Source organism: Panthera uncia, chromosome D1 (assembly GCF_023721935.1).
Source record: "Panthera uncia isolate 11264 chromosome D1, Puncia_PCG_1.0, whole genome shotgun sequence".
NCBI classification, from domain to species: domain Eukaryota; kingdom Metazoa; phylum Chordata; class Mammalia; order Carnivora; family Felidae; genus Panthera; species Panthera uncia.
In genome coordinates, this window is record NC_064808.1 from 63,507,575 (window position 1) to 63,521,977 (window position 14,403).

At 39.9% G+C, this 14,403-nt stretch overlaps 1 protein-coding gene across 1 annotated transcript in view; it reads left to right on the forward strand.

Moving 5' to 3' along the window:
- ANKRD42 (ankyrin repeat domain 42) overlaps positions 1–13,617 on the forward strand; it is a 76,741-nt gene extending 63,124 nt beyond the window's left edge. Inside the window, exons 12-14 of the mRNA XM_049640605.1 lie at positions 6,590–6,716; positions 9,775–9,916; positions 13,489–13,617. Coding sequence (XP_049496562.1) covers positions 6,590–6,716; positions 9,775–9,916; positions 13,489–13,587 — 368 coding nt within the window. The 3' untranslated portion in view covers positions 13,588–13,617. The remainder of the gene's footprint in view (positions 1–6,589; positions 6,717–9,774; positions 9,917–13,488) is intronic.
- Positions 13,618–14,403: the final 786 nt, after the last annotated feature.

Genomic DNA, 14,403 nt, shown 5'->3' on the forward strand with positions numbered 1-14,403 from the left:
GGTGATATCTCATTGTAGTTTTGATTTGTACTACCCTGATCAGTTTCATGTGTCTGTTGGCCATCTGTATGTCTTCTTTGGAATGATGTCTATGCATGTCTTCTGCCATTTAAAAAACAAGGTTTATTTATTTATTTTTGAGAGAGAAAGAGAGCAGAAGCCAGGGAGAGGTGGAGAGAGAAGGAGACACAGAATCTGAAGCAGGTTCCAGGCTCTGAGCTGTCAGAACAGAGCCCAGTGAGGGGCTTGAACCTACGAACTATGAGATCATGACCTAAGCCGAAGTCAGACTCTTAACCAACTGAGCAGGCGCCCCTCTTCTGCCCATTTTTTAAATTGGATTATTCATTTTTTGAGTGTTGAGTTTTATAAGTTCTTTATATATTTTAATACTAACCCTTTATCAGATAGATATGTCATCTACAGATATCTTCTCCCATTCTGTAGGTTGCTTTTAGTTTTGTTGATTGTTTCCTTTTCTGTGCAGAAGGTTTTTATCTTGATACGGTCCCCAAAGTTTATTTTTGCTCTGTTAACCTTGCCTCAGGAGACATATTTAGAGGGAGGTTACTATGGCCGACATCAAAGAGTTTACTGCCTGTGTTCTAGGATTTTTATGGTTTCAGGTCTCACATTTAGGTCTTTAATCCATTTTGAATTTATTTTTGTGCATGGTGTTAGAAAGTGGCACAGTTTCATTCTTTTGCCTGTTGCTGTCCAGTTTTCCCAGCACCATTTGTTGAAGAGACATTCTTTTTCTCAGTGGATAGTCTTATTTTGTCAAAGATGAATTGACCGTATAGTGGGTTCATTTCTCAGTTTTCAATTCTGTTCCATTGATCTGTGTGTCTATTATTGTGCCAGTACCATACTGTTTTGATCTCTGTAGCTTTGTAATATAACTTGATGTCCAGAATTATGATACCTCCAGCTTTACTTTTCTTTTTCAAGATTACTTTGGGTATTCAGGGTCTTTTGTGGTTCCATACAAATTTTAGGATTGTTTGTTGTAGTTCTATGAAAAATACTCTTGGCATTTTGATAGAGATCACATTAAATGTGTAGATTGCTTCTGGTAGTACAGACATTTTAACATATTTTAACAATATTCCATGAACATGGAATGTCTTTTATGTCATCTTCAATTTCTTTCATTAATGTTTTGTAGTTTGCAGAGTACAGGTCTTTCATCTCTTTGGTCAGGTTTATTCCTAGGTATCTTATACTTTTTGTGTGCAATTGTAAATGGGATCCTTTCCTTAATTTCTCTTTCTGATGTTTCATTATTGGTGTAAGAGAAATGCCACAGACTTCTGTACGTTGATTTAGTAACCTGTGACTTTACTAACTTGGTGTATCATTTCTAGTAATTTTTTAGTGGAGTTTTTTGGGTTTTCTATATATATAGTATCATGCCATTTGCAAATAGTGAAAGGTTTACTTATTTCTTACCAAGTTAGATGCCATTTCTTTTTTTATTATTTTATTTTTAGGGTGTACTTATGAATTTATTCAGAATTCAGCACTTATAGACAAAGATAAATGAAAACTAATAATAGAATAACTAGTACTCTATAGCAATACTATCCAGGGTAGTAGTCACTAGACACGTGTGACCATATTGAATAATGCACATAAGGAACATTTTTACATCATCATGAAAAGGTTTTTTTTGGACAACACTGCTATACAAATAATAGATGATAAAATGAGACTTTCAAATATCCATAAACCAGAATGGAAAGATTGGTGGAGAAGCAATATTTGAGCAAGTGATTCTGAGCCTTTTGTTATCCTCAGTCTTTTTTTTTTTTTTAAGTTTATTTATTTTGAGAGAGTACAAGCAGGGGAGAGGCAGAGAGAGAAGGAAAAAAGAGAGAATCCCTAGTAGGCTCTACACTGTCAGCACAGAGCTCGATGTGGGGCTCAAACTCAGTAACTGCAAGATCATGACCTGAACTGAAATCAAGAGTTAGATGCTTAACCAACTGAGCCACCCAGGTGCCCCTAAATGCTTTTTAGGTTTTGTTGTTGTTGTCTGATTGCTGTGCCTAGGCTTCCAGTACTATATTGAATAAAGGTGGTGAGAGTGGACATTCCTGCCTTGTTTTTGACTTTAGAGGAAAAGCTCTCAGTTTTTCCCCATTTAGGATGATATTAGCTGTGGGTTTTTCATATATGGCCTTTATTATGTAGAGATATGTTCTCACTAAACGTACTTTGTTGAAAGTTTTTATCATGAATCGATGTTGTATTTTGTCAATGGTTTTTTCTGCATCAAAATGATCTTATGGTTCTTATCCTTTCTTTTATTAATCTATCACACTAATTGATTGTGAATATTGAACCACCTGTGTAACCCAGGAATAAATCCCATGGATTCAGTTTGCTAGTATTTTGTTGAGGTTTTCTATATCTGTGTTCATCAGAGGTATTGGCCTGTAGTTATCTTTTTTTTGTGGTGTCTTTATCTGGTTTTGGTATCAGGCTAATGCTGGCCTCATAGAATGAACTGAGAAGTTTTCTTTCCTCTTCTGTTTTTTTGAATAGTTCGAGAAGAATAGGCATTAACTCTTCTTTAAATGTTTGGTAGAATTTGCCTCCGAAGCCATCTGGGTCCTGGACTTCGTTTTTTGGGAGTTTTTTGATTACTGATTCAACTTCTTTGCTATCAATCTGTCCAAATTATCTATTTCTTCCTGTTTCAGTTTTGATAATGTATTTATTTCTTGGAATTTATTCATTTCTTATAGGTTGTCCAGTTTGTTGGCATATAGTTTTTCATAGTATTCTCCTATAATTGTTTGTATTTCTGTGGTGTTGGTTGTTATTTTTTTCCTCTCTCATTTGTGATTTTGTTACTTTCTTTCTCTTTTTGCTAAGTCTGGCTAGAGGTTTATCAATTAATTTTTTAAAGAAACAGCTGGTTTTATTGATCTTTTCTATTGTTTTTTTTTTTTTTTAGTTTCTATATCATTTATTTCTGTTTTGATTCTTATTTCTTCCTTCTGGTGGCTTAAGGCATCATTTGTTGTTCTTTTTCTAGCTCCTTTAGGTATAAGTTTAGGTTGTTCATTTGAGATTTTTCTTGCTTCTTGAGGTAGACCTGTATTGCTATACTCCTCCCTCTTAGAACTGCTTTTGCTACATCCCAAAGATTTTGGATCATTGTGTTTTATTTTCATTTGTTTCCATGCATTTTTTAATTTATTCTTTGATGTCCTCATTGACTCATTCATTGTTTAGTAGCATGCTGTTTAGACTTTGGCTGGCTGACTGGAACTTTGGCTGAATGGAGGTCCTGGAGCACTCTGTGCTGGGGCTCTTCTGGTGTCATGGGCAGAGCAGAGGTTGGTGTAGGTGGGGGCATTCTTAGGGCTGTGCATGCAGAGAGCACCCTGGCTGGACAGCTGAAGCTGAAGTGAATATGGCTCAGGGCTCTGTGCATTGAAGGCACCTTGGCAGGATAGCTAGAGCTGAAATGGGTACAAATCAGAGTGTCCCAAAGTGCTTAATTCAGAGGGTTCCCTGCTGATTGGCTAGAGCTGGGGTAGTTGCAGGCCGAGGGTTCCTTCTGCTATGCTGGGGATGCTCTGGCAAGTTATCTGGAGCCAATATGGTATGGACCTCAATGTTGCATGGCACTTTGAGCCTGTGTCACCTTGGCAAGATGGCTGGAACTATTGTGAGTGCAGACCAGAGGGTCCTAGTGTGCACCTCACTGAGGCCCGCCTTGGTGGGACTGATGGGGCTATTGTGGGCTAGGGGACCCAGGATTACTGAGGGGATAGGCTGGCTATGGACATCAGACCCTGCATCTATCTGTGCTATCAGGGTAGAGTGGGAACATGAACTGTGCACCTCGCCAGCCTTTCTGATTCAGAGAGAGTTCCAACAGTTCCCCTGTTGTTTGGCAGGGTTCTAATGGTGGTTTCTTTATATTCTAGTTGCCCCTTTAAACTCTGGCTTTTTTTTCTGGGCCTCTGGGCAGATGAATCTTCTCATGGTCCCTTCCTACTGTAGTTTACAACATCGGGAGTGGGAATTCCCTTCATTGCCATGTCTCTGTTTCTCTTGCTGTTTGTTTTCTATGTGGTCTCTCCATCTTTTGTTGTGCAGAAGCTGTTCAGTAGCCCTCACTTCTTATTCAGGAGCAACTGCTCTATAAATAGGTATAGATTTGATATGTCTGTTGGACTGAAATCTTGCAGAAGCTTTTAATTTTGATAAAGTTCAATTTATCTACTTTTTATTTTCTTGTTTGTACTGAAATTTTTGGTGTTTCTTTTGGGAAGTAGCATGAACTTAGAGCCTCAGAGAATGAGTAGTTGATTTGTAGACTTTCAATTTACTTCTAAAATTATTTGAGTAAGAGATATTTGTAAGGGGATCATTGTCAGTGAATCACAACATTTTGAAAAGATGTTTTAGGACAGACCAAGAATGTGACTAGAACCATTTCCTACTGTGGTGTGTTTGATACAAATGCAGTCTTAAACTCTTGCCGTACAGTGAAGCTCACTGGTACCTAGCTGGGGTGCTTGTAGCTAGTGAAGTTATGAAACCATGGGCTTTTTTCTCATCCTTATTTAATTTTATTCCAGAACAAAACCTGAAGGACAAGACGACCTCTTCTTGGGACACTGCATTTTGCCAGAGCACCTGTAGGGGACTGATTGGATTTCTTGACATAGACAATTCCTGGGACTGAGCCTCAATTTAGAGCATTCTTTAGGAAATTATATTTAGGACTATGGCATCATAGAACCCTATACCCATTTGAAGTTTGGCTTTTGACTCAACATTGCTGTCACATGTCATCCAGCATCCACTGAGTCACCTTCAGTGACAAGACACTCATTGTTTTCCAGGGATCCCATTTTCATCTGACAGCATTCTTGTGAGGATTAAAATGTGTAAGGAACTTAATGTAATGTCTTGCACATCACAGGCACTCCAGAAATACATAATAGCTCTTACTGTTTTTGTTGACAAGTTTCTCCTTTGTTGGGTTAAAAATCTCTCTTCCTGGAGCTAATCTCATTTAATCCTAGCTCTTAACTCTAATGACCCCATAGAACAGCTCTTTTAAAATATAGCCTTTGGATATTAAAGAATTATTGTATGAGCTAAATAGCCACAGTTCTTTTGATCTTCTTTAACCTCTCTTTTCTTAAATTCTACTTGTTGCTGCTGGTTATCGTGGTTCCCAAACCTGTCTGCCCATCAACATTGTCTGAGGGGCTTAGTACCAGTACCTGAAGTTGTAAGTCTGGTATGAGACACAAACACATACCTTTTTAAAGTGACCCTGATTCTGATGTATGTAGCTTGGAACCTGCAGCTCTATAACCTATTGAGAGAGAAATCCGTGTGTTAAGTGTTAGGGAGAAGAGGCTGTGACTTGCTAACCTGGTCCCATAAAGCAGGGTTTTTCAACTTCTGCACTATTGATCTTTTGGGCCAGATGCTTATTTGTTGAGGGAGATTTTCCTGTGCATTTTAAGATTTCAGTTTCATCCCACACCTCTAGCTGCCAACAATCTGTTACTTTCCAAGTATGACGAGCAAAAATGGCCTTTGGAGGAGACAATCACCCAAGGTTAAGAACCACTTCCACAAGGATAGAAAACTCAGTTTGGGGGGCATGTGAGTGGCTCAGTTGGTTATGTGTCCAACTTCGGCTCAGGTCATGGTCTCGTGGTTTGTGAGTTGGAGTCCCGCTTCCAGCTCTGTGCTGACAGCAGAGAGCCTGGAGCCTGCTTCAGATTCTGTGTCTCCCCCTCTCTCTGCCCCTCCCCTGCTCACACTGTCTTTCTCTCTCTCTCTTAAAAATAAACATTAGAAAAAAAAATTAAAAAAAAAGTTTTGGTAGTTGGATAATAGCTAAAAGCAGCTTTCAAAACTTCCTTCCCTCAGTATTCTCTTGCTTAAATAGGTATTACAAGTGACTAATGATAAAATTAGGGGGCTGGGGCTCCTGGGTGGCTCCGTCTGTTAAGTGCCTGACTCTTGATTTCAGCTCAGGTCATGATCTCACGGTTCATGGGATTGAAACCCACCTGAGGCTCCTTGCTGACAGTGTGGACCCTGCTTAGGATTCTCTCTCTCCCTCTCTCTCTCTGTCCCTCCCCTGCTTGTGTGCTCTCTCTCTCTCAAAATAAAGAAATAAACTTAAAAAAAAATTGGGGGGCTGGGTTAGATCTGGTTTATTTTAAATCAAGCATATTTCAGTTTTTCTAATTTTCTTACATATAGTAGATTGTGCATGGTCTTGAAATACACCACTAATCCTAAGAAACCACGGTGTTTTTTAAGCCTTCCTGTTTGTAGTATTAATAACCATAGCAATTTGATACATCCTCCCATAGCAAGAAAAGGATCCTCCATTCAAGTATTTCACTGCTTGTTCACCCTAATCTTCTGTTACTGATATTTATCCTCTATGTATATGCCATCTTCCCCTCACCCCTTTCCGCAGAGCGTTGAGGGACTGGCTCTCAAAGAAGCATGTTTCAGGACCAGCATCCTGTGAACACATGAGCTGTTATCTGTCTAAACAAGGTTCCTATTCAACTTTGTCTTGCAGTGAGAGCTTATAAGAAAATTGTTGAATTGAGACACATGCTGGAAATTGCTGAGAGCAACTATAAACACTTGGGAGGGATAACAGAAGAAGATCTAAAGCAGAAGAAAGAACAGCTTGAGTCAGAAGAGTAATGTCCTCCAAACTATTATGGTTTGCTTTTAGTTACCTTTCTAAATGCTGTGTAAGGGTTTGTTGACAACCTGTTTTTCCATCCTCACCAAAGGGTGTAAGGTTCCAGCCAGTTTTTCTCTTAAGCCCCCAGATGGAGAAGATGTTAAGATGATTTTTGGTTGTGGTAAAATACACATTAACATGGAATGTATCATCTTAACCATTTCTAAGGGTACAATTCAGTGGTGTTAAGTACTTTCACAGTTTTGCACAACCGATCTCCTGAACTCTTTTCATCTTGTAAAACTGAAACTCTATTTTTTTGAGACCACACCTACTTTGAGCTTATCAACCAACAGTCTCTACCTGTTCCTGTCAAATTGGACTGATTACTTGTAAATCTGAGACCCGGTCCTGGGCTCCCCGACTGTCCTGCCCAATCAGAGACTGTGGTCATGTCCAGGGGCAGTGAGGGGTTCCATAGCTGCCCTCACCTTTCACTGCCTGCACCCTGAATCGCCTTGCTGCACATTTGGTGTTGCTGGAAGAGAGGATGCCTCGTGCTCACTTCCTCCCACCGGACAGGTAACAAGGGGAGACAGGACAAGGGATTCTGGCCTAATCAAAACATGGGTCTGTAAAGAGCAGCCCACATGGACTCTGCTTTCCCTTTTCTTTGCTTGAGTCCCTCACACTCTTAGGACCTGTTTCCTTTTCCTCCACCCTCTTCTCAATGTAGCCTCAGGTACTTGGGAATTTAAACTGAAGTCAAAGCCATAAGCCAAAATACCCTCTTAGTGGGATTTTAGACACTAGGAAGCTGTGGCAGACCAAAACAAAACAAAACAAAAAGAAGGATTGCTTTTTAATTAGAGGTCTTTTTGGTATCTCAGGCGTTCACTGCCTCTACATTGATTAAAGTGTTTTGAGGTGTAGAATATTTTTAGTATTGGCCTTTGCTTAAGAGCCTGGCTGAAAACCCTTGTGGTCTGGAAAAGTTCTTCACACTGGAGCATTTTTTTCCCTAGATAATGAGCTTTAAACTTTGGTTTTCTTTGCTTTCCTTCTAGGGTAGATTAGTACTTCTATGGCTGCTTGTATGACTTCTGAGCACTACTGTGTGCTGAGCACTAGATAAGCTTCTTAGATACGTTATCTCATGCAGCCTTCATGGGGCCAGGAGCTATTGTCTTACTACGTGTATGGGAAACCAAGACTTAATATAGAGGTTAAGTGAGTCTCATGAAGTTACAAAGGCAGGAGAAAGGTTGGGAAGTGGAGCCAGGATTTGAGCCTGAGTCTATTTGACTCCAAACCTGTTATCTGAGATGATTATGATTTTTAACAGTCCTTCATGGAACTTTTAATGCTAATATTCACATTTCACTGTGAAATGGTTATCCTGTTGATATGATTTTGAACAGATTCTCCCCCAAAGATTGCTTTAGTCTTCGTGCCGAGTGTAGCTTCATGTCAGCTGAGACTTCAGTGTCTTCTGAGTGAGCTTTAATTCTTCTGTAGCATTTGTTCACCACTTTGTGTTGAGTACATCTTAAGACATTTATTCTTTAGGTACAAACCCGTGCTTTTAGGTCTAATTGGAAAGAAACACTGGACAAGTATTGGTTTGAGGGACGTCCTTTTGATTTTGTTGTTATCGCTTAGTTAGATCAGAGTCACAATACAGCAAAGCACCAGTGGTGTTACTCTGTCCTAGGAATGAATTTCCCTTCTTGTTTGCTGAATCTTGTTTGCTGAATCAGTTGACATTCTTCTTCCCTATTCCCAGTCTCAACCCCGCTCACTTCCATGAGAGAGCTACTACTGATGCTCTTAGATCGCCCTCACAGGAACCTGACATCCCACCCAGCCTGCTTCGGAAATTCTGTTCCCCCCCACTATCCAGCAACAAGGCAGAAAAATATCCTGGTTCAAGTGTCATCATCTCTTGTCTGGATTTATTTTAACATCTCCCTGATGCATTTCCAGCTTCCTGTCCCTGCCCCCTAATTCTATGTCCCCAAACCCTGAAGTCTTTTTCAACACAGCATCCAGAGTAATCATGTTAAAATCTGGGTCCAGTAAATCTCACATACTGTTGACTGAAGGAAGTCAAGCACACAAAAGTATGTAATATGCAATTTCATTTATAAGCATAGGCAAAACTAATCTAACATGATAGACATTCAGAATGTGGTTGCATATGAGAAATGAAGATCACTTGGGAAGGACACGAGGGAACTTTCTGAGGCAATGAAAATAGTCTGTATCTTGGCAGTTGTGGTGATTACAAGGTTTACACATTAATCAAAACTCCTTGAATTGTTCAGTTAATATTTGTATTTTACTCAAATTGTAGATCATCAAAAAAATACGAAAGCAAAACAAAAGTCTAAGCTCATGCTGTTTCTCTGCCCAGACCCTCCAATGGCTTCCCCACTTCATTCAGGGTGAAAGCCTAGATTCTTGCTGTGACTTAGAAGGCCCTGCTTATTCTGGCTCTCTTTTGCCTCTGTGACCTACTAGTCTTCCTTTTATACTTTACTCCAGCCACATTGGCTTCTGGTTTTCTTCCAGTTCTCCAGGCATACTTCTGCCTTAGGGCCTTTGCACATGCTATTCCCTGTGGAATGCTCTTCCCCCAGATGTCTATGTCGTTACCTCTCTCATTTCCTTTAGGATTTTTTTAGAAGCCCCCTTCTCAGGAAGGCCTTCCCTGGCCACTGTGTCTGAAGTATTAATCCCCTCCTCGGCGACATTTTATATTACTCTTTCTTGGTTAAATTTTTTCTCCCTTGGCATTTATCACCTTTCCCCATACCATATTATTTACTTGTTTCTTTACTGTCTTCTTCCATAGCTAAGATAAGCCTGAGGAAGGCAGATTTGGCCTGTTTCATTCCCCAGTGTCTAGATCAGTGCTGGCTCATACTAGACTCTCTGTACCTATTTGTTGAATAAATTATTTCTTTGTTTTATTTGCCTTAAATACAATGCATGTATGCTTTTCGCTATTGCCAAAAATAATTGGTAGCTCATATTGGAGACTGACTGAAAACAACTTTTTTTGATAGGACAATCAAGGAGCTGCAGGGCCAGCTGGAGTATGAACGGCTACGCAGAGAAAAATTAGAAGATCAGCTGGATGAGTATCGCGCAGAGGTGGATCAACTCAGGAAGACACTGGAAAAGATTCAGGTCTCCAGCTTTGCTGTGGTTGGTGTCCTTCTTAACACATTTATCTCTCTCAAGAAGTGGTATATAAGAGTAGCTAAGAGTCTAAGCTAGGGTTTGAATCTTGGTCATAACCCTTTTTAGTTTGGACAAGTCATTTAACCTCTCTGTGCCTTATTTTTAAGCCATAGTTAATAATTTGTGCTTGGTAAAGTGTTGTAAAGATTAAAGGAGTTATGTGTATAACAGTATAAAACTTTATATGTACACACACATACTTACATATACATATATACTGGCTAGTATAGCATCCTCAGAAGTGTGCAGTGTCATTGTGACACATGAGGAAAAAATGTATTTTTTAATATTTATTTAGAGGGCTTCAGCAGGGGAGGGGCAGACAGAGAGGGAGTCACAGAACCCGAAGCAGGCTCCAGGTTCTGAGCTGTCAGCACAGAGCCCAATGCAGAGCTCAAACTCATGAACTGTGAGATCATGACCTGAGCTGAAGCCGGAGGCTTAACCGACTGAGCCACCCAGGTGCCCTGAGGAAAAATATTTTTTTATAAGCAGAGTAATAATAATTCTCAGACAGCTGGAATCTGTATACTTTAACATTCTAAATAGCCAGAATAATGATTCCATGTAAGAAAGCTTCAGCTCCTCAAAAGAAATTGTTAGTATATGTGCTGCCGATGCGAGCAGTTGGATGCAAGAGCAGCTGGAAGAGTAGAAAGGAGCCACCGTGGGAGTGGTCATAGCATCCCTTTGTTCAGATTGCAGAGTAGTAAAAACTAACATCTGTAACGCTTCACCTTCACAAAGTTCTTTCATGTGTTAGCATATGTCATTTGATCTGCCCTCATTTAATGTGAGGAAACCGAGGCTCAGAGACTTTAAGTGACTTGTCTAAATTCACACAGCTAGTAATGGTGAGATCAGTAGTCGGTCTCTACTTTTTGATCCCATAGTTTTAGCTCTGCTTATAATTCTCGGCTAGAACTATGAATTTGGAATTCAAAATATAGCTCTAAAATCTAGAAAAATGCTTTAGAGTGACAAATAAAAAGGACAAATGTGTAGGAGGAAGCTGAAAAGAAATGGATATAAGAGTCACATACAAAGAACAAATACAGAAAAGCAGGTATAGAAAATAGAGTGAAAGTGACAGCAGGTGACCCACAGTGGTGCTCATATCACGGCCCTCTGGTCTCAGAGCAGAGCAGGCAGAATGCAAACTGGGGAGACTCTGTGACCCTCACTCTCTCTTGTGAACGAAGACAGCTTGATGTAGCCCTTGTGGAAGCTCATGTGACACAGGGTAGCGATTCAGGTGCATTTTGTGTTTTCTTTCCCATAGGGAAATGTTTTCTTTGGTCATCGTGGGTGAGTTCATTCTCAACTCTGATTTGTAAGAACTTCCTGGCTCCTTTTTATTTTGTACAAACTTATCATTAGTCTCTTTAATAACCACTTTTAAAATATTAACACATGTGCTTGTTATAAAATGTTAAAAGCAGGGCAGTCGTTCCTTCCCATACCAAGTCCAACTCTCCAGAGGAAGCTACTGGTAATGGTTTGGTGTATCTCGTGTCAACAGCATTCTATTCATCTACAAACATGTGTGTGTATTTCTCTGCATGCATGCATTCACACACTTTCTCTCAGTTTTGGTATCTTACCAGCCCTTACTTTTCCAAGAGATAGAATTAATTATAACCCATTCTCTTCATTTTTGCGGTGCTTACCTTGCACCACTCCTAGCCACTGTGGGAAGCTTTTGTGTAGAGAGGCCAGCCTGTGCGGTCACTGGGTATTGGCCGGGGACCTGAGGACACACACCTTTCATAAACTACCCCCTACAGTCTGAATCCTGATGTGCTGTCTCAACCTGCGGCAGGAGATCCGCCGCCTCCGCCTCCTGGCAGCACCAGATCCTACATCTTTTGGAGATTACCCAAGCCTCACCATCTTTGAGTCATTCCAAATCGATTTGTCTACCTGGAAAATTTTTATTTTTTAGTAGCTATTTAAAATATTACTTTCTTACCCCAGAACATCTGTTCTCAGGGTTGGGCTCGATTCCACATGCTACCGCACATCCCCCCTAAAGCTCTGCTCTCTACCAACCATGTGGTTTTCAGGAGAGCCGACTCAAGGTCACTGTACTCCGGGCCCACCGTCTTTTGCAGTCCTACTTTAGGTTAATCGATTTTTCATAAATGAGCAAATGTCACCAGCCTTTTTTGGCAGCTGCAGTCCTGCCACTGCTTCTTTTCTGCAAAAGCTTCTGAGTCTTCAGTTCATCTTTGAAATGGTGATAACACCGGTCTCACAAAGTTGTATTGATGTTAAATGAAAGACTAAGTGGCAATACTGAGGTATTTTCTATCTCGTAGTATTCATAGGACTACATTCACGCTTTTTCATATCCTTTTCTTTTTCCTTCCTTTCTTTTCATTTTCCATGTTCAAGCTGCATAAACATTGTCGGTATATAAATAAATGTGTGGAGCCCTATACTTGAGAGTAGGAAGAATTAGTTTATTTGGGAGTCTAAATACATAACGTATAAATAAAATGAACTTTCTGTTCAGTGCTCGTTTATACAGATTTAAGAAATTTTGACCAAATCTCCTGCCACCTTCTGGTCAGGACCTATGATTGCATTCAGCTGTGCCTTGAAGACTTTTCTCTGCAACAGTCTGTAATAGTATAGTTTTTATCCAGGAAAAATTTCTCAGGGTAGTTTCTTAGGATCGTCTGACATCTGTAATGTACTTAAATAGTTTTTGATAATAGTAACAACAGCAGCAATTGGTTTTGATAATAGTGACCATATTTATAGTGCAAAGGTGTGGGCAGGAACACCTGGTGGAATCCTAACCCCAGCCACGAGCTCTTCCCATGGACATGTATGTGCCTTGTGTGGTTCTTGGAGCCCTGCATTCAGCTCTGTCCTGGACAGCTGGGTGCAGAGCATTTTTGACTGGGATAATTACTCATGGATGAGTAGCATCTGCTGAGTGAGTGTCACCTTATTTCTAGCTCTCTCTTGCTCCTTGTGGCATTAAGTGGATCTTCTGTGCTAGGTCCTGAGAATACCATGATGGATGAGAAATATTTGGAAACAGTGGTGGCAGGCAGAGTGAAGAGTGAGACAAGGGCAGTAGAAGGATGTTGTATGAACACAGAGGAAGGAATGGAGTGGATGTGGAATGAAGGAATGGAAGGAACTAGATGTGGTTCCTAGTACTACCGGGCTTGCAAAGAATCCAGGCGATGACATTCTAACACTGTGTGTGTGTCATTTAGCAGTATATTGAGAAGTGACAGGCTAAGAAAAAAAGCAGAAATAGGGCTGTTCTCTTTTGGGGATGTATCAGGCAGAGCCAGCACTGGTTGGTTTCTCTAGGTGTCTCCTACCTAGTCCATGAATCAGCACAGTATGATGGACTGATACTTCAGATTTGAGAATTTATTTATACAAAAGCCTAAATTTTAACCCAGAGTTGAAAATAACAGTATGGCTAAATTTCTTCTTTTGGAACAGATCATGTAGAAAGATGAAATTGTGGCTACTGCAGATCTCTCATTTGGCCTTTTTCTTTGTAGGAAGAGGACTCTACTGACTCAAGCAAAGATAAAAGGCGAGTGAAGAAAAAGGTGTCTTCTGGGGGAGTTTTTGTGAGAAGGTACTCATCAATGAAATAACTTTAAATAAACTTGTTTTTCATTTTTAAATTGATATAAAACCTGTAAGTTCTCTTCAGAGTTACTCTTATATATGCTATCCCAGTTCTGAAGGCAGAAATATAGACTATCAAAGGGATTGCTAAAGTTGCATGCACTTAGCTATACTCCCTCTCCCAATATACTTTTATATATTTATGTAGGCAAGACTCCACATTTATGAGTAATTCTGCAAGTAATCACACAAACTTTAAAATATAAGATGGTATAGTCAGTAATCAAAATAAATGTAGACATTAAAAATTATGAAGCCAAAGAGAATTTTAACTTTCTAGAGACTATCATTTTTTAACTTTTCAAATGACTTTTAGAAAGCATGTGGATTTAGGAGAAAATGCAGCATCAGACAAGTAAATTTTAGAAAAGGACGTCTTTACAGTAACAACCAAGTATCTCAGGAAAGTTTTATGTAAAGTGAAAATCTGTTCTTGTAAAAGAAAAAAAAGTCATAGTATGTGTTTGCTAAGGATACCTATTTAAATAATCTGTTTCAGAATTCAACCATTGCCTTGTCTCGCAAGCTTTATAAGAAAGCAACACAGAAATGAGGCAGACTGGACAGGAAAAAAGACACATGGTTTTATTATTCTTTCTTCCTCCTTTCCCCCCTGACATTGCTGACCAAAAAAGAACCCAGCATTTCATTTCAGTTCGGACTTCGTTCCCTCCCTTCCTACCTCTACCTGCTCCCTCCTTGATGTAGCCGATTTGGTCGATTTGGTCGTGGGGCAGTTGTCTAGATCTTGCCTCCTCCTGAAGAGCTGATTGTTGGCTTTG